Below are 23,793 nucleotides of genomic sequence, written 5' to 3' on the forward strand. Positions count from 1 at the left end.
TTCTATCCGTCTTGTCAGAGCGGGGGGGTTCTATCCGTCTTGTCAGAGTTGGGGGGTGTCTGTCCGTCTAGTCAGAGCGGGGGGTTTCTGTCCGTCTTGTCAGAGCGGGGGGTTTCTGTCCGTCTTGTCAGAGCGGGGGGTTTCTGTCCGTCTTGTCAGAGCGGGGGGTTTCTGTCCGTCTTGTCAGAGCGGGGGGTTTCTGTCCGTCTTGTCAGAGTGGGGGTGTATGTCCGTCTTGTCAGAGCGGGGGGTGTCTGTCCGTCTTGTCAGAGCGGGGGGGGGGGGGGGGGGGTGTGTCTGTCCGTCTTGTCAGAGCGGGGGGGGGGGGTGTCTGTCCGTCTTGTCAGAGCGGGGGGGTGTCTGTCCGTCTTGTCAGAGCGGGGGGGTGTCTGTCCGTCTTGTCAGAGCGGGGGGGGGGTCTGTCCGTCTTGTCAGAGCGGGGGGGGAGGTCTGTCCGTCTTGTCAGAGCGGGGGGGGAGGTCTGTCCGTCTTGTCAGAGCGGGGGGTGTCTGTCCGTCTTGTCAGAGCGGGGGGTGTCTGTCCCGTCTTGTCAGAGCGGGGGGGGGGGGGGGGGGTGGGGGTCTGTCCGTCTTGTCAGAGCGGGGGGGTGTCTGTCCGTCTTGTCAGAGCGGGGGGGGGGGGGGTCTGTCCGTCTTGTCAGAGCGGGGGGGGGGGGGGGGGTCTGTCCGTCTTGTCAGAGCGGGGGGGGGGGGGGGGGTCTGTCCGTCTTGTCAGAGCGGGGGGGGGTCTGTCCGTCTTGTCAGAGCGGGGGGGTGTCTGTCCCGTCTTGTCAGAGCGGGGGGGTGTCTGTCCGTCTTGTCAGAGCGGGGGGGGGGGGAGGTCTGTCCGTCTTGTCAGAGCGGGGGGGGAGGTCTGTCCGTCTTGTCAGAGCGGGGGGGGAGGTCTGTCCGTCTTGTCAGAGCGGGGGGAGGTCTGTCCGTCTTGTCAGAGAGGGGGGTGTCTGTCCCGTCTTGTCAGAGCGGGGGGGTGTCTGTCCGTCTTGTCAGAGCGGGGGGGGGGGGAGGTCTGTCCGTCTTGTCAGAGCGGGGGGGAGGTCTGTCCGTCTTGTCAGAGAGGGGGGGGAGGTCTGTCCGTCTTGTCAGAGAGGGGGGGAGGTCTGTCCGTCTTGTCAGAGAGGGGGGTGTCTGTCCGTCTTGTCAGAGCGGGGGGTGTCTGTCCCGTCTTGTCAGAGCGGGGGGTTTCTATCCGTCTTGTCAGAGCGGGGGGGTTCTATCCGTCTTGTCAGAGTTGGGGGGTGTCTGTCCGTCTAGTCAGAGCGGGGGTGTGTGTTACCAGTTTTAGATTCCGGGTCTCCCTTCATCTCCACCACGTCAACAGGAACCTGCTTCTCTCTCATCCTGAAGATCTCAAAGTTGGTCACCACACCCTGACAGGAGGAACGATAGAGGAGGAGAGGACAGACAGGAGGAACGATAGAGGAGGAGAGGACAGACAGGAGGAACGATAGAGGAGGAGAGGACAGACAGGAGGAGAGGGGGAACGATAGAGGAGAGGACAGACAGGAGGAGAGGGGGAACGATAGAGGAGGAGAGGACAGACAGGAGGAGAGGGGGAACGATAGAGGAGAGGACAGACAGGAGGAGAGGGGGAACGATAGAGGAGGAGAGGACAGACGGGAGGAACGATAGAGGAGAGGACGGACAGGAGGAACGATAGAGGAGAGGACGGACAGGAGGAACGATAGAGGAGAGGACGGACAGGAGGAACGATAGAGGAGGAGAGGACAGACAGGAGGAGAGGGGGAACGATAGAGGAGAGGACAGACAGGAGGAGAGGGGGAACAATAGAGGAGGAGAGGACAATGACAGAATGACAAAGGATGAGAGGACAGAGAGAAAGGAGACTTGTAAATGAGGTTTAACATCAAAGCAGTCACATTTACCCTCCCTCTTTTCTCCTCGCCCCTTCACTAACCTGAGTTCCTTTAGGTGTCCGGTCCACCTTGACACAGAGGTAATCTCCCTGTCTCTGCCAGTGCAGTTTACAGTCGACCACATTGAAGAGGTTCCTGACTCTGATCTCCTGTCTGGAGGGCAGCTGCATCAGAGTCACTCTGGCCGGGATGTCTTTGTCCTCGGGTACCCAGAACGCTATGATGTTATCACCTGGGGACCAGGAGAAGTCCCTGCAGAGGAGAGGATTAATACACACACACACCGCTATGATGTCATCACCTGGGGACCAGGAGAAGTCCCTGCAGAGGAGAGGAGAGGATTAATACACACACACACCGCTATGATGTCATCACCTGGGGACCAGGAGAAGTCCCTGCAGAGGAGAGGATTAATACACACACACACCGCTATGATGTCATCACCTGGGGACCAGGAGAAGTCCCTGCAGAGGAGAGGAGAGGATTAATACACACACACACCGCTATGATGTCATCACCTGGGGACCAGGAGAAGTCCCTGCAGAGGAGAGGAGAGGATTAATACACACACACACCGCTATGATGTCATCACCTGGGGACCAGGAGAAGTCCCTGTAGAGGGGAGGAGAGGATTAATACACACACACACACACCACTATGATGTCATCACCTGGGGACAGGTGGTATTCCTCTAACTAGTCTCTGTCTGACAGGTGATAAATAAGATCCATGGCAACAAACATGACAATTTAATTCTGTAAATTATGCAAATGAACCTATAGATTATAAGAATATATTTTTGGGCGGCTAACCGGTCAACATCCCCAGAATAAAGACGTGATTTACTGGATGACAGATTTAACTAACAGATTAAGGGTCAACATCCCCAGAATAAAGACGTGACTTACTTGATACCACTGATCTTCAGACTCTTCTTATCCAATAGGCCCATGGACTACGACAGGAGAGAACAGGATGTTGTTAAGTACGGACACACCAGTCTGTTATACAGAGACACTCAGCAGAACAGAGTAATACTGGTCAATATAACTCACCAGTCTGTTATACAGAGACACAGAGTAATACTGGTCAATATAACTCACCAGTTCTGTTATACAGAGACACAGAGTAATACTGGTCAATATAACTCACCAGTCTGTTATACAGAGACACAGAGTAATACTGGTCAATATAACTCACCAGTCTGTTATACAGAGACACAGAGTAATACTGGTCAATATAACTCACCAGTCTGTTATACAGAGACACAGAGTAATACTGGTCAATATAACTCACCAGTCTGTTATACAGAGACACAGAGTAATACTGGTCAATATAACTCACCAGTCTGTTATACAGAGACACAGAGTAATACTGGTCAATATAACTCACCAGTCTGTTATACAGAGACACAGAGTAATACTGGTCAATATAACTCACCAGTCTGTTATACAGAGACACAGAGTAATACTGGTCAATATAACTCACCAGTCTGTTATACAGAGACACAGAGTAATACTGGTCAATATAACTCACCAGTCTGTTATACAGAGACACTCAGCTGAACAGAGTAATACTGGTCAATCTAACTCACCAGTCTGTTATACAGAGACACAGAGTAATACTGGTCAATATAACTCACCAGTCTGTTATACAGAGACACAGAGTAATACTGGTCAATCTAACTTACTGGGGTCTCGTAGATGCTCAGTTTGGGGACTTACTGGGGTCTCGTAGATGCTCAGTGTGGGGACTTACTGGGGTCTCGTAGATGCTCAGTGTGGGGACTTACTGGGGTCTCGTAGATGCTCAGTGTGGGGACTTACTGGAGTCATAGATGCTCAGTGTGGGGACTTACTGGGGTCTCGTAGATGCTCAGTGTGGGGACTTACTGGAGTCATAGATGCTCAGTGTGATGACTTACTTGGGTCATAGATGCTCAGTGTGGGGACTTACTGGGGTCATAGATGCTCAGTGTGGGGACTTACTGGAGTCATAGATGCTCAGTGTGATGACTTACTGGGGTCTCGTAGATGCTCAGTGTGTCCTGGGTCATCCTGGCAAAGAACTTCCCATCGTGACTCCACCTGGAGAAACAGACACACGTTAGAATAGAGACATGAAAACAGAGAGGTGGGTAGTCAGACCTTACTAGAAGATGTAGAGACATGATAGAGACATGAAAACAGAGAGGTGGGTAGTCAGACCTTACTAGAAGATGTAGAGACAGTATAGAGACATGAACACAGAGAGGTGGGTAGTCAGACCTTACTAGAAGATGTAGAGACAGGAACAGGAGAGACATGAAAACAGAGAGGTGTGTAGTCAGGCCTTACTAGAAGATGTAGAGACAGGATAGAGACATGAAAACAGAAAGGTGTGTAGTCAGGCCTTACTTGAAGATGGGCCAGTGGGCGGAGCTCTCACAGTGGAAGCCTCTCTTCTTCTGGCCAGTCAGAATGTCCCAGATGATGATGGCCTGGGGGTCCTCCTTAGTGTCCATCAGGGGACTGAACGTCACCACGTACCTACCAAGCATTATAACACCTTTATGTAGCTTCGTAAGGATTCATACAGCTGACATAGACAGGTTATAACCACACAAGGCTCACCGTGTTCAGGGTAACTGCCAAAATAAAAGGAAACACGTGAGTCAACGAGGGACACAAAGTATATTGAAAGTATAGTGTGGTTCCTGAGGTAATTAAGCAATTAACATCCCATCATGCGTTGGGTCATGTATAAACGTGCCTGGGCTAGCATGGCTAGCATTATCTGGGCTAGCATGGCTAGCATTATCTGGGCTAGCATGGCTAGCATTATCTGGGCTAGCATGGCTAGCATTATCTGGGCTAGCATGGCTAGCATTATCTGGGCTAGCATTATCTGGGCTAGCATGGCTAGCATTATCTGGGCTAGCATTATCTGGGCTAGCATGGCTAGCATTATCTGGGCTAGCATTATCTGGGCTAGCATGGCTAGCATTATCTGGGCTAGCATGGCTAGCATTATCTGGGCTAGCATTATCTGGGCTAGCATGGCTAGCATTATCTGGGCTAGCATGGCTAGCATTATCTGGGCTAGCATTATCTGGGCTAGCATGGCTAGCAGAGACTTTGAAAGAGGGCTCTCAAAGGAGCACAGGGGTTGTAAAGGGTGTGTGTGAGTCTTAGTAAATGTAACACTTCTGGGGAGATTCTGGAGCGGCGCCCGAGACGGCGTTTTCCACCAGCATCAACGCAACACCAAATGAAGGATTTTAAATCGAGGAAGAACGGTTACACATTTGTCACGGATCCCTCCGTAACGTTCATTACGCACACCTGGTTCCTATTCCCAGTGATTAGTAACTGTATAAGTGCGCCCTTTGGTTTACCAGTGTCCTGTCGATATATTGTTACAGTGTCCGTTGGTGCGTGCGAGTACCTGTGCTGTGTGTTTTGGGTTTTCGTGCCATTGTGATTACGGGTCTCGTCCCGTGTGTTATCATTGTGGTTACGGGTCTCGTCCCGTGTGTTAATCATTGTGGTTACGGGTCTCGTCCCGTCCCGTTTGTTAATCATTGTGGTTACGGGTCTCGTCCCGTGTGTTAATCATTGTGGTTACGGGTCTCGTCCCGTGTGTTAATCATTGTGGTTACGGGTCTCGTCCCGTGTGTTAATCATTGTGATTACGGGTCTCGTCCCGTGTGTTAATCATTGTGGTTACGGGTCTCGTCCCGTGTGTTAATCATTGTGGTTACGGGTCTCGTCCCGTGTGTTAATCATTGTGATTACGGGTCTCGTCCCGTGTGTTAACCATTGCGATTACGGGTCTCGTCCCGTGTGTTAATCATTGTGATTACGGGTCTCGTCCCGTGTGTTAATCATCGTGCGCCTGTGTTATTTATTCGAATGTACTCCTCGCTCTTTTTTTGTTTTGGGGTTTCAACCCTGTGTGTTGTATACGTGTTTGGTCTTCGTCCCCGTGCCAGTATGCGGCACGCTGTAATTTGGGTAAAGAAAAAAAAGAAACATAACATTACGTATTCCTGCGCCTGTCTCCCGATCCCTCATACCAGCGTGACACATCCCTCCAATAGAGTTCCAGAAACGTGTAGAATCTACGCTGAGAAGCATTGAAGCTGTTCTGGCTGGTGGTCCAACATTGTGAGACTTAAGAGACGTTGTTGGGGTTTCCTTTATTCTGGCTGTTACCTGTACCTACCAAGCATTATAACCCCTTTATGTAGCTTCACACGGCTTCATACCGTTGACAGAGCTCCACTAGGGCATAGTGTCCATCAGGGGACTGAACGTCACGGCGACGTCCCTATGAAGCGTTATAACACCTTAAAAGGCTTAATAAGACTACATAGAGTTACTTTATGGCCTGAGGGTCCTCAGTTTCCATCAGGGAATGAAGCATTATAACAACTTAATGTAGCTTCATTTTTATTTAACCTTTATTTAACTAGGCAAGTCAGTTAAGAACAAATTCTTATTTACAATGACGGTTTAGGAACAGTGGGTTAACTGCCTTGTTCAGGGGCAGAAAGACATATTTTTACCTTGTCAGCTCGGGGATTCGATCTTGCAACCTTTCGGTTACAAGTCCAACGCTCTAACCACTAGGCTACCTGCGGCCCCCATAAGGCTTCATAGATGTGACATAGACAGGCATCGATTATTTATTAGCGATCGGTTACCTCTCGCAGGGGGAGAAGTCGATCAGAGACACTCCCTGGTGGCTGAAACGTTGGATCTGCTTGAACTTCTCTCCGCCCCACAATGCAATGCCTCGCTGGTGGAACGTGGCCAGGTAGGTTCCCTTGGGAGACCAGCGCACATAGGTCTCTGTCCAGCGCTACAGGGACACAACACAGTCACAACACAGTCACAACACACACAGCCTCAGAACCTCACTATACACCACGGCAGACATACGCCCCTGTCCAGCGCTACAGGGACACAACAGTCACAACACACACAACCTCACTATACACCACGGCAGACATTTTGTTTTACACAATCAAGCCTTCTACTTAAGGATCAAAGCCGTAAAAAAGTATTTCTGTAAACAAAAAAATTATATTCTGATTGGTTGAACCATCATCTCACTGCTCCGTCGTGATTGGTTGACTCACCGCCCTCTCCTCGGAGACGACTGGATCCTTGGCGTCATTGTTGAAGATGGCGGTCCTCTCTCCCGATTCGTAGATGACGCTGTACTGGTCACGACAGTCAGGGTCCTCCATCCAGTGACGCATGTTACCCTGGCAACACAAACAGGAACAGGAAGTGAGCGCTAGTAAGTGGGTGGGTTTTCTCTGAACGTGCGGTTGAAGTGACAGTGTGTAACACTCACAAAGTCCTTGAAGGGCTGCTTCTCAGGAGACTCCCACTCATCACTGATGCTCATGTACCTGGAACACAACATCACAATCTACAGCAGAGTTCTATATCATGTGTATCTATGTCAAACATATACAGCAGACAGTTCTATATCATGTTTATCTATGTCAAACATTTCTGCCATGTTGTTGTTGCCATATAACAGCTAGAATGATGCCCTGGACACCCCGTATAACAGCTGGCATGATGCCCTGAACACCATGTGTTTGTGTGTAGTGTATTCTTACTTGTCGAAGTCTGTGAACACATTGACTCTGAAGGTGTGCTGCTTGTCCAGCTTGTAGCCGTCAGCGTTCTTCACTGCCTCCAGAGCCTGAGTAGGAGCTCCATACTCCAGGAAGATGTACCTACAGGATAATAGGAGATAAAACATTAACTACTACTAAAACTCTACTACTCACCCTACACCATAACAGTGTCAGCCTTGGGGTAAAACTCTACTACTCACCCACCATAACAGTGTTGCCATGATAGTATTGTGATACTACCATACCAGATTTCCTTGGCAAACAATAAAATAGTCCTTTAAAAACCTACTTTGTGTAAAATATTGTGCTATCGCTTGGAAAATAAACAAGCGTGACTGTGGTTGACAACATACAGCTGTTTTCCCCTAACATCAGGACTGTCTTCCTCAAGAAATGCAGTCTGTTTCATTTTCTTTCCTTCCTTAATACTTAGTATTGTGACAACCCTTTACCCTCCTACAGCCTCCCTGCACCCTCCTACAGCCTCCCTGCACCCTCCTACAGCCTCCCTGCACCCTCCTACAGCCTCCCTGCCACAGCCTCCCTGCACCCTCCTACAGCCTCCCTGCACCCTCCTACTCACCCCTTAGTGAGTCCTTCAGGTCCGTCTACCGTCGGGTAGAACTCGTTGGTGATCTTGCCGAACTTGGAGAATATCTTGTGGATGACGTTCTTCAGCTTCTCCAGGCGCTCGGGGCCGACCTGGGGCACGTTGTCCACGACAACCACAGAGTCTATCCCGTCTGCCTCCTGGGGCTTCTCCCGCAGCAGGTCACCCAGCAACTCTACAGGGGGGAGGGATGGATGGATGGATGAGGGAGCAGGTCAAGAGAATGTTATTTGGTGAGGTACTTTATCAAACCAGGGTTTTCCATACCATTGATTGTGTCTAGACAAAGACATGTAATAATAATGCCATTTAGCATACACTGTTTTATCTAAAAGCGACTCATGTGCGCATACATTTTTTTTTTATTACATGTTTTACCAATTAACTGGAGACAATGTCACCTAAAGTTAGCTCTGTTGTCCCCCAAAAAGTGAATTTACCATTTTCGCCACACTTGCTGAAAATTAAACTTGTGTAAAGGCTGTGAGGATGTAGTTTGGGCTATGCTATAGTTTATAAAACACACACACACACATCTGCATTTACAATTATCTGACAGCTGGTAACGTTAGTTAGCTAGTAATGCACTGACGGCGGGGAGTCAGAATGTCCCGCTTCAGCCAACAACTGGAAACGAAACAGACATGCTATAACGTTTGTTACAGATTGTTTACCATAAGAACATAGCTAACAAACAAATGTGTAAAATGTCACAGGCGTAAATGGTTCTTCTTTGGTAACGCCATTTGTATGGACAACTTTGCGTGGATGGGCGAGGCATGAATGAACCAACTGTTAGCTTTAGCAGCTACTGTAGCTAGCTAACATTATCACTTTACGAAAGTTGTCAAAAATGATCACTAGCTGATCTTTACGTTCAATTAAAATATATATATATTTTAACAATTATTTCTATACATTTGGTTTACATTACGTGTATTGCAATGATAGCCTTGTAGCTAACTACATACGCTAAAACAGCTAGCTAAGCGAACCCAACTGACGTTAGCTCTCCAGGCCGCAAAAAAGCCGGCTTTTTTCCTGCATTTTCTCACCCTCATCGTCGACATCATCTTCGAAGTCTTCTGGGTCACTGAACGACGGTTCGTCCTCGTCGAAATCGACATCAGCCGGCATATCCTCCGTGTCATGCATTTAACGGGCTTGGAAGTGAGTCAGTCTACGCTAAATCGGTGTAAATCTAGATTTCTAGAAGGCTATCGGTTACCCGCTGGTGTACCACCATGTGCGATTACGTGAAAATGGACGATTTGCGGGAAACGTCGAGGAGGAGTTTAACTCCAGGTTTCCACTCGCGATAGCACAAGACACGTAGTGTGTAGATAGGCTGCAGTGCGATGCAATACCTTTTCGATTAGTCTACCAGATTGTATGAGATCGGGAAAAATGCGCAGTTGCTGTTCATTTTATCGATTTTATGCACACCTTGAATGGTCCTTCTTACTTTCCGTAGTGAGGGAATCCATGAACGCACGCTCCGGTAAAACGAAACACGGTTTTACTCCCGCGACATACTTTTCAGGCGATTGCTAGTTATCAAGCTCCATGAATTTGTCCCTTAATTGCTTCTCAGATAACTTCAACATATACCTCGGTACTGTGGTTAGCAGGCATTTGTCATTCAACCTAGTTGTTTGTGTAGCTGACTTGGTTAGCTTGCTAACAAACGTGTTGCGATAAAGCTTCGTACTTTACTTAGCTAGCAAGCTAGTTCTGGTCCAGGGCGGCAGTGTGCTTTACTATTAGACTCGATGAACGCTTACTAAACGCCCTGGACCAGAGCTAGTAAACTACTATCTGTCTACCTAAAGTAATATTTTTTCCCCCCCTTGGCTTTTCCCCATAGACATCTATAAGCAGCATGGACAGTGAGTGCCTGGTGTTGTTGCCTCGGGTGTGTGCTGTACTAGCGGACCCCAGACAGTCCCTACCAGATGACACCAGCTTCGAGAAACTGCTGGACTGGTTCACGGGTCTCACCAAGGAGGGTGAGGAGACACACACAGAGAAAAGTCTCACCAGCAAGTATAAGGAGGAGAGACTTCCTATATAATCTCTCTCTCAGCGAGGATAAAAAGGAGAGACTACCTATATAATCTCTCTCAGCGAGGATAAGAAGGAGAGACTACCTATATAATCTCTCTCAGCGAGGATAAGAAGGAGAGACTACCTATATAATCTCTCACACAGCGAGGATAAGAAGGAGAGACTACCTATATAATCTCTCTCAGCGAGGATAAGAAGGAGAGACTACCTATATAATCTCTCACACAGCGAGGATAAGAAGGAGAGACTACCTATATAATCTCTCACACAGCGAGGATAAGAAGGAGAGACTACCTATATAATCTCTCACACAGCGAGGATAAGAAGGAGAGACTACCTATATAATCTCTCACACAGCGAGGATAAGAATGAGAGACTACCTATATAATCTCTTACACACAGCGAGGATAAGAATGAGAGACTACCTATATAATCTCTCTCACACAGCGAGGATAAGAATCAGACTACCTATATAATCTCTCACACAGCGAGGATAAGAATGAGAGACTACCTATATAATCTCTCTCACACAGCGAGGATAAGAATGAGACTACCTATATAATCTCTCACACAGCGAGGATAAGAATGAGAGACTACCTATATAATCTCTCACACAGCGAGGATAAGAATGAGAGACTACCTATATAATCTCTCTCACACAGCGAGGATAAGAATGAGAGACTACCTATATAATCTCTCACACAGCGAGGATAAGAATGAGAGACTACCTATATAATCTCTCACACAGCGAGGATAAGAATGAGAGACTACCTATATAATCTCTCTCACACAGCGAGGATAAGAATGAGAGACTACCTATATAATCTCTTACACACAGCGAGGATAAGAATGAGAGACTACCTATATAATCTCTCTCACACAGCGAGGATAAGAATGAGACTACCTATATAATCTCTTACACACAGCGAGGATAAGAATGAGAGACTACCTATATAATCTCTTACACACAGCGAGGATGAGAGACTACTGGTACTTTACTGAATACTGGCCTTGTGATTATAATGTTATATTATATTATTTATAAGGTTATATTGATAGGTTTATACACTTTGTTTATTTGACGATTATGGATATTGGCCATAGCAGCTCTAAGCGGTCATGACCGACACAAATGACACCCTGCTATTCCCTACACAGGGACCCTGCTATTCCCTACACAGGGACCCTGCTATTCCCTACACAGGGACCCTGCTATTCCCTACACAGGGACCCTGCTATTCCCTACACAGGGACCCTGCTATTCCCTACACAGGGACCCTGCTATTCCCTACACAGGGACCCTGCTATTCCCTACACAGGGACCCTGCTATTCCCTACACAGGGACCCTGCTATTCCCTACACAGGGAACTTTTGACCAGGCATTATGGCACTGCAGTGCATTGTGGGAATGGGTTGCCATTTGGGACACAGACAATAATAACACCTGTTGTGATGTTTTCCAGACCATGGCCTGGCCCTGTTGGAGTCCTGCCCCTGTCTGGTGGACTACATATCCACCGTGTGTCTGGATAAAACTACAGATCCCAGCATGCTTTCCTTCAGCCTCAAGCTTTCCGGCCTGCTGGCGGCCAGCCAACACGGCTTCAACCTGCTGCAGGTGATAGGATAGAGTCAGGTGTAGTCTATATGGTAATAGGATAGAGTCAGGTGTAGTCTATATGGTAATAGGATAGAGTCAGGTGTAGTCTATATGGTAATAGGATAGAGTCAGGTGTAGTCAATATGGTAATAGGATAGAGTCAGGTGTAGTCTATATGGTGATAGGATAGAGTCAGGTGTAGTCAATATGGTAATAGGATAGAGTCAGGTGTAGTCTATATGGTAATAGGATAGAGTCAGGTGTAGTCTATATGGTAATAGGATAGAGTCAGGTGTAGTCTATATGGTAATAGGATAGAGTCAGGTGTAGTCTATACGGTAATAGGATAGAGTCAGGTGTAGTCTATACGGTAATAGGATAGAGTCAGGTGTAGTCTATATGGTAATAGGATAGAGTCAGGTGTAGTCTATATGGTAATAGGATAGAGTCAGGTGTAGTCTATATGGTAATAGGATAGTTAGGTGTAGTCTATATGGTGATAGGATAGAGTCAGGTGTAGTCTATACGGTAATAGGATAGAGTCAGGTGTAGTCAATATGGTAATAGGATAGAGTCAGGTGTAGTCTATATGGTAATAGGATAGAGTCAGGTGTAGTCTATATGGTAATAGGATAGAGTCAGGTGTAGTCTATATGGTAATAGGATAGAGTCAGGTGTAGTCTATATGGTAATAGGATAGAGTCAGGTGTAGTCAATATGGTAATAGGATAGAGTCAGGTGTAGTCTATATGGTAATAGGATAGAGTCAGGTGTAGTCTATATGGTAATAGGATAGAGTCAGGTGTAGTCTATATGGTGATAGGATAGAGTCAGGTGTAGTCTATATGGTAATAGGATAGAGTCAGGTGTAGTCTATATGGTGATAGGATAGAGTCAGGTCAATATGGTAATAGGATAGAGTCAGGTGTAGTCAATATGGTAATAGGATAGAGTCAGGTCAATATGGTAATAGGATAGAGTCAGGTGTAGTCTATATGGTGATAGGATAGAGTCAGGTCAATATGGTAATAGGATAGAGTCAGGTGTAGTCAATATGGTAATAGGATAGAGTCAGGTCAATATGGTAATAGGATAGAGTCAGGTGTAGTCAATATGGTAATAGGATAGAGTCAGGTCAATATGGTAATAGGATAGAGTCAGGTGTAGTCAATATGGTAATAGGATAGAGTCAGGTGTAGTCTATATGGTAATAGGATAGAGTCAGGTGTAGTCTATATGGTAATAGGATAGAGTCAGGTGTAGTCTATATGGTAATAGGATAGAGTCAGGTGTAGTCTATATGGTAATAGGATAGAGTCAGGTGTAGTCTATATGGTAATAGGATAGAGCCAGGTGTAGTCTATATGGTAATAGGATAGAGTCAGGTGTAGTCTATATGGTGATAGGATAGAGTCAGGTGTAGTCTATATGGTGATAGGATAGAGTCAGGTCAATATGGTAATAGGATAGAGTCAGGTGTAGTCAATATGGTAATAGGATAGAGTCAGGTCAATATGGTAATAGGATAGAGTCAGGTGTAGTCAATATGGTAATAGGATAGAGTCAGGTGTAGTCTATATGGTAATAGCTCTATCTCTACAGGTGGAAGTTTCACCATATTGCTTACACCAATCAAATCCTCTCAGCTCTCCACAAGTGCATAGGATTTAGGGGTCCGTTTGTGATTGGGCGTTGGACTATCTTCACCTCCTCGACATTCATTATCTCTTCATCCCATCTCAGGATCGATCCATCCTGGGCGTGGCCTACGACAGCGAGCGCTGGCAGGTGGCTGGCCTATGGGATGATCCGAGCGTGCGGATTGGCTGGATCCATGGCCTGAGTAACATGATGCGCCACACACAGGCCTTCCACTTCCTGGATCGGGCTGGTAGGTATGCTGCAACTGGCCACTCAGAAATCTCAAGACTTCCCGACTTCAGTACATTTAAAGAGAACTGGGAACTGGTCCTCCAACTCGAGATTTGAATGTCGGTAACTTCGGGCATCTTTCTAGAGCTCTGACTTTCCAACCTGAAGATCTCTGACATCATGATTTGAATGCGTTTTGTTCCCGAGTTCCCAGCTGTCATGAACGCAACAGTAGTAGTATACTATCTAGGGCAGCCTTTCTATGGGTTTCTATCAACAGTAGTACTAGAGTAGTATACTATCTAGTGCAGCCTTTCAATGGGTTTCTATCAACAGTAGTACTACAGTAGTATACTATCTAGTGCAGTCTTTCTATGGGTTTCTATCAACTGGTTACTACAGTAGTATACTATCTAGGGCAGCCTTTCTATGGGTTTCTATCAACAGTAGTACTACAGTAGTATACTATCTAGGGCAGCCTTTCTATAGGTTTCTATCAACAGTAGTACTACAGTAGTATACTATCTAGGGCAGCCTTTCTATGGGTTTCTATCAACAGTAGTACTACAGTAGTATACTATCTAGGGCAGCCTTTCTATGGGTTTCTATCAACAGCAGTACTATAGTAGTATACTATCTAGGGCAGCCTTTCTATAGGTTTCTATCAACAGTAGTACTACAGTAGTATACTATCTAGGGCAGCCTTTCTATGGGTTTCTATCAACAGTAGTACTACAGTAGTATACTATCTAGAGCAGCCTTTCTATGGGTTTCTATCAACAGTAGTACTACAGTAGTATACTATCTAGGGCAGCCTTTCTATGGGTTTCTATCAACAGTAGTACTACAGTAGTATACTATCTAGGGCAGCCTTTCTATGGGTTTCTATCAACAGGTTACTACAGTAGTATACTATCTAGTGCAGCCTTTCTATGGGTTTCTATCAACAGTAGTACTACAGTAGTATACTATCTAGTGCAGCCTTTCTATGGGTTTCTATCAACAGTAGTACTACAGTAGTATACTATCTAGAGCAGCCTTTCTATGGGTTTCTATCAACAGTAGTACTACAGTAGTATACTATCTAGTGCAGCCTTTCTATGGGTTTCTATCAACAGTAGTACTACAGTAGTATACTATCTAGAGCAGCCTTTCTATGGGTTTCTATCAACAGTAGTACTACAGTAGTATACTATCTAGAGCAGCCTTTCTATGGGTTTCTATCAACAGTAGTACTACAGTAGTATACTATCTAGGGCAGCCTTTCTATGGGTTTCTATCAATAGGTTACTACAGTAGTATACTATCTAGTGCAGCCTTTCTATGGGTTTCTATCAACAGTAGTACTACAGTAGTATACTATCTAGTGCAGCCTTTCTATGGGTTTCTATCAACAGTAGTACTGCAGTAGTATACTATCTAGGGCAGCCTTTCTATGGGTTTCTATCAACAGTAGTTCTACAGTAGTATACTATCTAGGGCAGCCTTTCTATGGGTTTCTATCAACAGTAGTTCTACAGTAGTATACTATCTAGGGCAGCCTTTCTATGGGTTTCTATCAACAGTAGTACTATAGTAGTATACTATCTAGGGCAGCCTTTCTATGGGTTTCTATCAACAGGTTACTATAGTAGTATACTATCTAGAGCAGCCTTTCTATGGGTTTCTATCAACAGTAGTACTACAGTAGTATACTATCTAGTGCAGCCTTTCTATGGGTTTCTATCAACAGTAGTACTACAGTAGTATACTATCTAGGGCAGCCTTTCTATGGGTTTCTATCAACAGTAGTACTATAGTAGTATACTATCTAGGGCAGCCTTTCTATTGGTTTCTATCAACAGGTTACTATAGTAGTATACTATCTAGGGCAGTCTTTCTATGGGTTTCTATCAACAGTAGTACTATAGTAGTATACTATCTAGGGCAGCCTTTCTATGGGTTTCTATCAACAGGTTACTATAGTAGTATACTATCTAGGGCAGCCTTTCTATAGGTTTCTATCAACAGTAGTACTACAGTAGTATACTATCTAGGGCAGCCTTTCTATGGGTTTCTATCAACAGGTTACTATAGTAGTATACTATCTAGTGCAGCCTTTCTATTGGTTTCTATCAACAGGTTACTATGGTAGTATACTATCTAGGGCAGCCTTTCTATGGGTTTCTATCAACAGTAGTACTATAGTAGTATACTATCTAGAGCAGCCTGTCTATGGTTTTCTATCAACAGTAGTACTACAGTAGTATACTATCTAGTGCAGCCTTTCTATTGGTTTCTATCAACAGTAGTACTACAGTAGTATACTATCTAGAGCAGCCTTTCTATGGGTTTCTATCAACAGTAGTACTATAGTAGTATACTATCTAGAGCAGCCTTTCTATGGGTTTCTATCAACAGTAGTACTACAGTAGTATACTATCTAGGGCAGCCTTTCTATGGGTTTCTATCAACAGTAGTACTATAGTAGTATATTATCTAGTGCAGCCTTTCTATTGGTTTCTATCAACAGGTTACTATAGTAGTATACTATCTAGGGCAGCCTTTCTATGTGTTTCTATCAACAGTAGTACTACAGTAGTATACTATCTAGTGCAGCCTTTCTATGGGTTTCTATCAACAGTAGTACTACAGTAGTATACTATCTAGGGCAGCTGACAACGTCACGTAAAACGAAGCGCTCTTCAAAGGGTCAGAAGGCCGTGTGTTGCTTTGGTTCAACCCATCCAACCTGACAGAGCTTGAGAGGATCTACAGGGACGAATGGGAGAAACTCCCAAAATACAGGTGTGCCAAGCTTGTCGCGTCATACCCAAGAAGACTCAAGGCTGTAATCGCTGCCAAAGGTGCTTCAACAAAGTAAAGTGTCTGAAAACTTATGTAAATATCATATTTTTTAATATTTTGTATACATTTGCTAAAGTAATCTGACGAACACTTAACTGTTCAATGAGGTCTGAGGCAGGCATTTAGATTACTGGCTTTGTCAAGTGCAACGTTAATAACGATGGTTTTGGGAAACCGCTCAGAGACGTAACGTTGCTCGCACGAAGGAATCTAACGATGACATTCGCCTTAAGATGCTTTTGGGTAACCGGGCCTTAACGCAATGACACTCCACACCGCCCTTTCCCGCCTGGACAAGAGGAACACCTATGTGAGAATGCTATTCATTGACTACAGCTCAGCATTCAACACCGTAGTGCCCACAAAGCTCATCACTAAGCTAAGGACTCTGGGACAGAACACCTCCCTCTGCAATTGGATCCTGGACTTCCTGACGGGCCGCCCCCCAGGTGGTAAGGGTAGGTAACAATACATCCGCCACGCTGATCCTCAACACAGGGACCCCTCGGGGGTGCATGCTTAGTCCCCTCCTGTACTCCCTGTTCACCCACGACTCCCAACACCATCATTAAGTTTGCAGACGACGTGACAGTGGTAGGCCTGATCACTGATGTCGATGAGCCCGCCTATAGGGAGGAGGTCAGAGACCTGGCAGTGTGGTGCCAGGACAATAACCTCTCTCAACATCAGCATGACGAAGGAGCTGATTGTGGACTACAGGAAACGGAGGGCCGAGCACGTCCCCTATTCACATCGAGGGGGCTGTAGTGGAGCGGGTCGAGAGCTTCAAGTTCCTCGGTGTCCACATCACTAAGGATCTATCATGGTCCACACACACCAACACAACTGTGAAGAGGGCACGACAACGCTTCTTTTCCTCAAGAGACTGAAAAGATTTGGCCTCAGATCCTCAAAGTTCTACAGCTGCACCATTGAGAGCATTGTGACTGGCTGCATCACCGCTTGGTATGGCAACTGCTTGGCATCTGACCGTAAGGCGCTACTAAGGGTAGTACGTACGGCCCAGTACATTACTGGGGAAGAACTCCCAGCCATCCAGGACCTCTATACCAGGCGGTGTCAGAGGAAGTCCCTAAAAATGGTCAAAGACTCCAGCCACCCAAGTCATAGACTGTTCTCTCTGCTACCGCACGGCAAGCGGTATCGATGCACCAAGTCTGGAACTAACAGGACCCTGAACAGCTTCTACCCCCTCAAGCCGTAAGACTGCTACATAGTAGCAATTTTGGTTAACTATTTAACTCTCTGCATTGACCCTTTTGCACTAACTTTTTGACTCAGTAAACAGTAGCTGCAGCGTATGTTGATATCTGTCACTTTATTCCTAGTTAATGTATATATCTACCTCAGTTACCTAGTACCCCTACACATCAACTCAGTACTGGTACTCTGTGTATACAGCCATGTTATTACCTAGTACACCTAGACATCAACTCAGTACTGGTACTGTGTGTATACAGCCATGTTATTACCTAGTACCCCTACACATCAACTCAGTACTGGTACTCTGTGTATACAGCCATGTTATTACCTAGTACCCCTACACATCAACTCAGTACTGGTACTGTGTGTATACAGCCATGTTATTACCTAGTACCCCTACACATCAACTCAGTACTGGTACTCTGTGTGTATACAGCCATGTTATTACCTAGTACCCCTACACATCAACTCAGTACTGGTACTCTGTGTATACAGCCATGTTATTACCTAGTACCCCTACACATCAACTCAGTACTGGTACTCTGTGTATACAGCCATGTTATTACCTAGTACCCCTACACATCAACTCAGTACTGGTACTCTGTGTGTATACAGCCATGTTATTACCTAGTACCCCTACACATCAACTCAGTACTGGTACTCTGTGTGTATACAGCCATGTTATTACCTAGTACCCCTACACATCAACTCAGTACTGGTACTCTGTGTATATACAGCCATGTTATTACCTAGTACCCCTACACATCAACTCAGTACTGGTACTCTGTGTATACAGCCATGTTATTACCTAGTACCCCTACACATCAACTCAGTACTGGTACTCTGTGTATATACAGCCATGTTATCGTTGTGTATTTATTATTACATGTTTTGTTTTTCTCTTATTTCTCTATTGTCTTTCTCTCCTCATTGTTTTGAAGGGCCCGTAAAGTAAAGCATTTCACTGTCAGTCTACACCTGTTGTTATCGAAGCGTGTGACAAATGAAAATGTGTTTGATTGTATCTCCTCAGGCCTGACCAAACCCCTCCTCCAGCTACAGACCGACCCCAGCCTATTCGTCGCCTCGGCCGCTAATCACCTCTTGGCCCGCCTCCTAACCTTCCACCAGCCGGCTACAACCTCACACACAACCCAGGGGAATGGCCTGACTGTCCTACCCAATAAGGAAGAGGTAGAATTGGACCTAACCACGGAGACAAGTCCAGGAAGCGGGTGTTCCATCACCATGGAGATCTTGAAGCACCTGGAGAGCTCTCTGGAGTCAGACAGCCACACCCAGGTACGATTGGTTGATTGAGAATATATATATATATATTACAGCAGTGCCCCTAGAGGAGATGGGAGGAAAGGAAAGGAGATGGGAGGGAAGGGGAAGAGAAGGAGTGGTTGAAGACAGATAAATAGAGAATATATACTGTATATATATATATTACAGCAGTGCCCCTAGAGGAGATGGGAGGAAAGGGAAAGGAGATGGGAGGAAAGGGGAGGAGAAGGAGTGGTTGAAGACAGATAAATAGAGAATATATACTGTATATATATATTACAGCAGTGCCCCTAGAGGAGATGGGAGGAAAGGAAAGGAGATGGGAGGGAAGGGGAAGAGAAGGAGTGGTTGAAGACAGATAAATATCCACTTTTCACTATGTTTAGACCACATAAGAGGGCAACAATATGTTATTTTCTATTTTTAGTACATGTGATAAAGATAATGTACAGTGGGGTCATATTTGAATGCAGCAAATGTTTTCTCTCAACCGTTAAAGATGTAATGAGTCTAAATATGAAGCCCGGAGTGAATCGGACCTTCATGAGGAGAAGATGATTGGGAGCTTAATTAGCGTGAGATACAGTATGCAAAAAAATATATATATATTAGTAGTTTCCTTGTTTTTAGAGATATCAATACCACATAATGAGTTAACAGTTTCCTTGTTTTTAGAGATATCAATACCACATAATGAGTTAATAGTTTCCTTGTTGTTAGAGATATCAATACCACATAATGAGTTAATAGTTTCCTTGTTTTTAGAGATATCAATACCACATAATGAGTTAATAGTTTCCTTGTTGTTAGAGATATCAATACCACATAATGAGTTAATAGTTTCCTTGTTGTTAGAGATATCAATACCACATAATGAGTTAATAGTTTCCTTGTTTTTAGAGATATCAGTACCACATAATGAGTTAATAATTTCCTTGTTTTTAGAGATATCAATACCACATAATGAGTTAATAGTTTCCTTGTTTTTAGAGATATCAGTACCACATAATGAGTTAATAATTTCCTTGTTTTTAGAGATATCAGTACCACATAATGAGTTAATAGTTTCCTTGTTTTTAGAGATATCAATACCACATAATGAGTTAATAGTTTCCTTGTTTTTAGAGATATCAATACCACATAATGAGTTAATAGTTTCCTTGTTTTTAGAGATATCAGTACCACATAATGAGTTAATAGTTTCCTTGTTTTTAGAGATATCAATACCACATAATGAGGAAACACCGTACAGCTGGCTCCCGGCCGGCACAAGAAGTCGCTAGAGCGCGATGGGACAAGGACATCCCGGCCGGTCAAATCCTCCCCCAACCCGGACGACACTGGGCCAATTGTGCGCCGTCTCGTGGGGCTCCCGGTCGCGGCCGGCTGCGACACAGCCCGGGATCGAATCCGGATCTGTAGTGACGCCTCTAGCACTGCGGATGCAGTACCTTCGACCGCTGTACCGCTCGCCAGGACCTAAGGCCTCTAGTTTCTGCCAAATTAGAAAAAAAGTGACCAATCTATGCTTGAGTTATTTGACCATATATATAGATTTATGAGAATAACAACAGGTTTCACGCTGCGAACCCTTTAATAATGATATTTTATAAAGGTGTTTTATAATGGTCTTCTATTGTTATGATGTGTCACCAGGTGCTCCAGGGGCTGAGGCTGCTGGCCCTGACTCTCCCCAAGCTGGAGGCTCCTCTCCGGGGCTTGGTGATCAGGCGAGTCCTGAGGCCTCTGGAGGGGTTGGTCCTAGAAGGCCGCAGAGCGGTCACACTGCCTCTAATGGACGTCCTACTGGCTACGTACAGGTGTGTTTGGTGATCTGACGGAATTATGGGATGTTTGATTGTGAACATCGCTTATGTTTCCAAGGTGACCAGGTTGCCACGTCAACGTGCTGTTTATTTAGTACTAAAAAGGAGGGGGGGGGAAATCACTGAAACAGAGAGGGACTACATTGACTTGTTCAATAAGATTAGTCTCCTTCTCTCTGTCCTACACACACGCACACACACACACGCGCACACACACACACACACACACACACACACACACACGCACGCACGCGCACACACACACACACCTTGTAATATGAACATTTAACGTATGATTGTTCAATAAGATTGTTCAATAAGATTGTCAAGTTTTTTTTGCAGGTCCGGTCCGTGTGACTCCAGACTCGTCTCTCTGATGGCGTCCATGTTGAACTCCCAGAATCCCTCTGACGCTGCGCTGTGTGCCGCTGCCACCCTCCACCCGGAGGAGACCTGGTAACGGACACACACTGAACATATTTATTCTATTCCCTGGCGTAGCTGACTGACTAACTGGGTATCGTTTCAGTCCTCCAGGCCTCAGGCAGAAGGTCGTAGCTGACTGACTAACTGGGTATCGTTTCAGTCCTCCAGGTCTCAGACAGAAGGTCGTAGCTGACTGACTAACTGGGTATCGTTTCAGTCCTCCAGGTCTCAGGCAGAAGGTCGTAGCTGACTGACTAACTGGGTATCGTTTCAGTCCTCCAGGCCTCAGGCAGAAGGGCGTAGCTGACTGACTAACTGGGTATCGTTTCAGTCCTCCAGGCCTCAGACAGAAGGTCGTAGCTGACTGACTAACTGGGTATCGTTTCAGTCCTCCAGGCCTCAGACAGAAGGTCGTAGCCGACTGACTAACTGGGTATCGTTTCAGTCCTCCAGGCCTCAGACAGAAGGTCGTAGCCGACTGACTAACTGGGTATCGTTTCAGTCCTCCAGGCCTCAGACAGAAGGTCGTAGCCGACTGACTAACTGGGTATCGTTTCAGTCCTCCAGGCAGAAGGGCGTAGCTGACTGACTAACTGGGTATCGTTTCAGTCCTCCAGGCCTCAGGCAGAAGGTCGTAGCTGACTGACTAACTGGGTATCGTTTCAGTCCTCCAGGCCTCAGGCAGAAGGTCGTGGCTGACTGACTAACTGGGTATCGTTTCAGTCCTCAGACAGAAGGTCGTAGCTGACTGACTAACTGGGTATCGTTTCAGTCCTCCAGGCCTCAGACAGAAGGTCGTAGCTGACTGACTAACTGGGTATCGTTTCAGTCCTCCAGGCCTCAGGCAGAAGGTCGTGGCTGACTGACTAACCGGGTATCGTTTCAGTCCTCCAGGCCTCAGACAGAAGGTCGTGGCTGACTGACTAACTGGGTATCGTTTCAGTCCTCCAGGCCTCAGACAGAAGGTCGTAGCTGACTGACTAACTGGGTATCGTTTCAGTCCTCCAGGCCTCAGGCAGAAGGTCGTAGCTGACTGACTAACTGGGTATCGTTTCAGTCCTCCAGGCCTCAGGCAGAAGGTCGTAGCTGACTGACTAACTGGGTATCGTTTCAGTCCTCCAGGCCTCAGGCAGAAGGGCGTAGCTGACTGACTAACTGGGTATCGTTTCAGTCCTCCAGGTCTCAGGCAGAAGGTCGTAGCTGACTGACTAACTGGGTATCGTTTCAGTCCTCCAGGCCTCAGGCAGAAGGGCGTAGCTGACTGACTAACTGGGTATCGTTTCAGTCCTCCAGGCCTCAGACAGAAGGTCGTAGCTGACTGACTAACTGGGTATCGTTTCAGTCCTCCAGGCCTCAGACAGAAGGTCGTAGCCGACTGACTAACTGGGTATCGTTTCAGTCCTCCAGGCCTCAGACAGAAGGTCGTAGCTGACTGACTAACTGGGTATCGTTTCAGTCCTCCAGGCCTCAGACAGAAGGTCGTAGCCGACTGACTAACTGGGTATCGTTTCAGTCCTCCAGGCCTCAGACAGAAGGGCGTGGCTGACTGACTAACTGGGTATCGTTTCAGTCCTCCAGGCCTCAGACAGAAGGTCGTAGCCGACTGACTAACTGGGTATCGTTTCAGTCCTCCAGGCCTCAGACAGAAGGTCGTAGCCGACTGACTAACTGGGTATCGTTTCAGTCCTCCAGGTCTCAGGCAGAAGGTCGTAGCTGACTGACTAACTGGGTATCGTTTCAGTCCTCCAGGCCTCAGGCAGAAGGGCGTAGCTGACTGACTAACTGGGTATCGTTTCAGTCCTCCAGGCCTCAGACAGAAGGTCGTAGCTGACTGACTAACTGGGTATCGTTTCAGTCCTCCAGGCCTCAGACAGAAGGTCGTAGCCGACTGACTAACTGGGTATCGTTTCAGTCCTCCAGGCCTCAGACAGAAGGTCGTAGCCGACTGACTAACTGGGTATTGTTTCAGTCCTCCAGGCCTCAGACAGAAGGTCGTAGCCGACTGACTAACTGGGTATCGTTTCAGTCCTCCAGGCCTCAGGCAGAAGGTCGTAGCTGACTGACTAACTGGGTATCGTTTCAGTCCTCCAGGCCTCAGGCAGAAGGTCGTAGCTGACTGACTAACTGGGTATCGTTTCAGTCCTCCAGGCCTCAGGCAGAAGGTCGTAGCTGACTGACTAACTGGGTATCGTTTCAGTCCTCCAGGTCTCAGACAGAAGGTCGTAGCTGACTGACTAACTGGGTATCGTTTCAGTCCTCCAGGCCTCAGACAGAAGGTCGTAGCCGACTGACTAACTGGGTATCGTTTCAGTCCTCCAGGCCTCAGACAGAAGGTCGTAGCCGACTGACTAACTGGGTATCGTTTCAGTCCTCCAGGCCTCAGGCAGAAGGTCGTAGCTGACTGACTAACTGGGTATCGTTTCAGTCCTCCAGGCCTCAGACAGAAGGGCGTAGCTGACTGACTAACTGGGTATCGTTTCAGTCCTCCAGGCCTC

At 46.4% G+C, this 23,793-nt stretch overlaps 2 protein-coding genes across 3 annotated transcripts in view; one reads left to right on the plus strand and one right to left on the minus strand.

Annotated features, from left to right (window-relative positions):
• Positions 1-9,432, minus strand: part of LOC139547601 (eukaryotic translation initiation factor 3 subunit B-like) — a 20,695-nt gene extending 11,263 nt beyond the window's left edge. The window contains exons 1-11 of the mRNA XM_071356544.1: positions 9,201-9,432; positions 8,119-8,320; positions 7,515-7,634; positions 7,241-7,298; positions 7,020-7,148; positions 6,582-6,739; positions 4,291-4,422; positions 3,915-3,981; positions 2,803-2,849; positions 1,936-2,146; positions 1,294-1,387 (exon numbers count right to left, since the gene is read on the minus strand). Of these exons, the coding sequence (XP_071212645.1) occupies positions 1,294-1,387; positions 1,936-2,146; positions 2,803-2,849; positions 3,915-3,981; positions 4,291-4,422; positions 6,582-6,739; positions 7,020-7,148; positions 7,241-7,298; positions 7,515-7,634; positions 8,119-8,320; positions 9,201-9,300 (1,318 nt within the window). The 5' untranslated portion in view covers positions 9,301-9,432. The remainder of the gene's footprint in view (positions 1-1,293; positions 1,388-1,935; positions 2,147-2,802; positions 2,850-3,914; positions 3,982-4,290; positions 4,423-6,581; positions 6,740-7,019; positions 7,149-7,240; positions 7,299-7,514; positions 7,635-8,118; positions 8,321-9,200) is intronic.
• Positions 9,433-9,518: 86 nt separating this feature from the next.
• The window catches only part of brat1 (BRCA1-associated ATM activator 1), a 65,821-nt gene continuing 51,546 nt past the window's right edge, over positions 9,519-23,793 (plus strand). The window contains exons 1-7 of one of the 2 annotated variants that reach the window (XM_071354790.1): positions 9,519-9,646; positions 10,013-10,154; positions 11,677-11,831; positions 13,557-13,704; positions 18,790-19,058; positions 20,703-20,866; positions 21,215-21,328. In XM_071354790.1, the coding sequence (XP_071210891.1) occupies positions 10,028-10,154; positions 11,677-11,831; positions 13,557-13,704; positions 18,790-19,058; positions 20,703-20,866; positions 21,215-21,328 (977 nt within the window). In that variant the 5' untranslated portion in view covers positions 9,519-9,646; positions 10,013-10,027. Of the gene's footprint in view, positions 9,761-10,012; positions 10,155-11,676; positions 11,832-13,556; positions 13,705-18,789; positions 19,059-20,702; positions 20,867-21,214; positions 21,329-23,793 lie in introns of both variants that reach the window. The other variant, XM_071354781.1, reaches the window with a different exon arrangement.

This window comes from Salvelinus alpinus, chromosome 2 (genome assembly GCF_045679555.1).
Source record: "Salvelinus alpinus chromosome 2, SLU_Salpinus.1, whole genome shotgun sequence".
NCBI classification, from domain to species: Eukaryota; Metazoa; Chordata; class Actinopteri; order Salmoniformes; family Salmonidae; genus Salvelinus; species Salvelinus alpinus.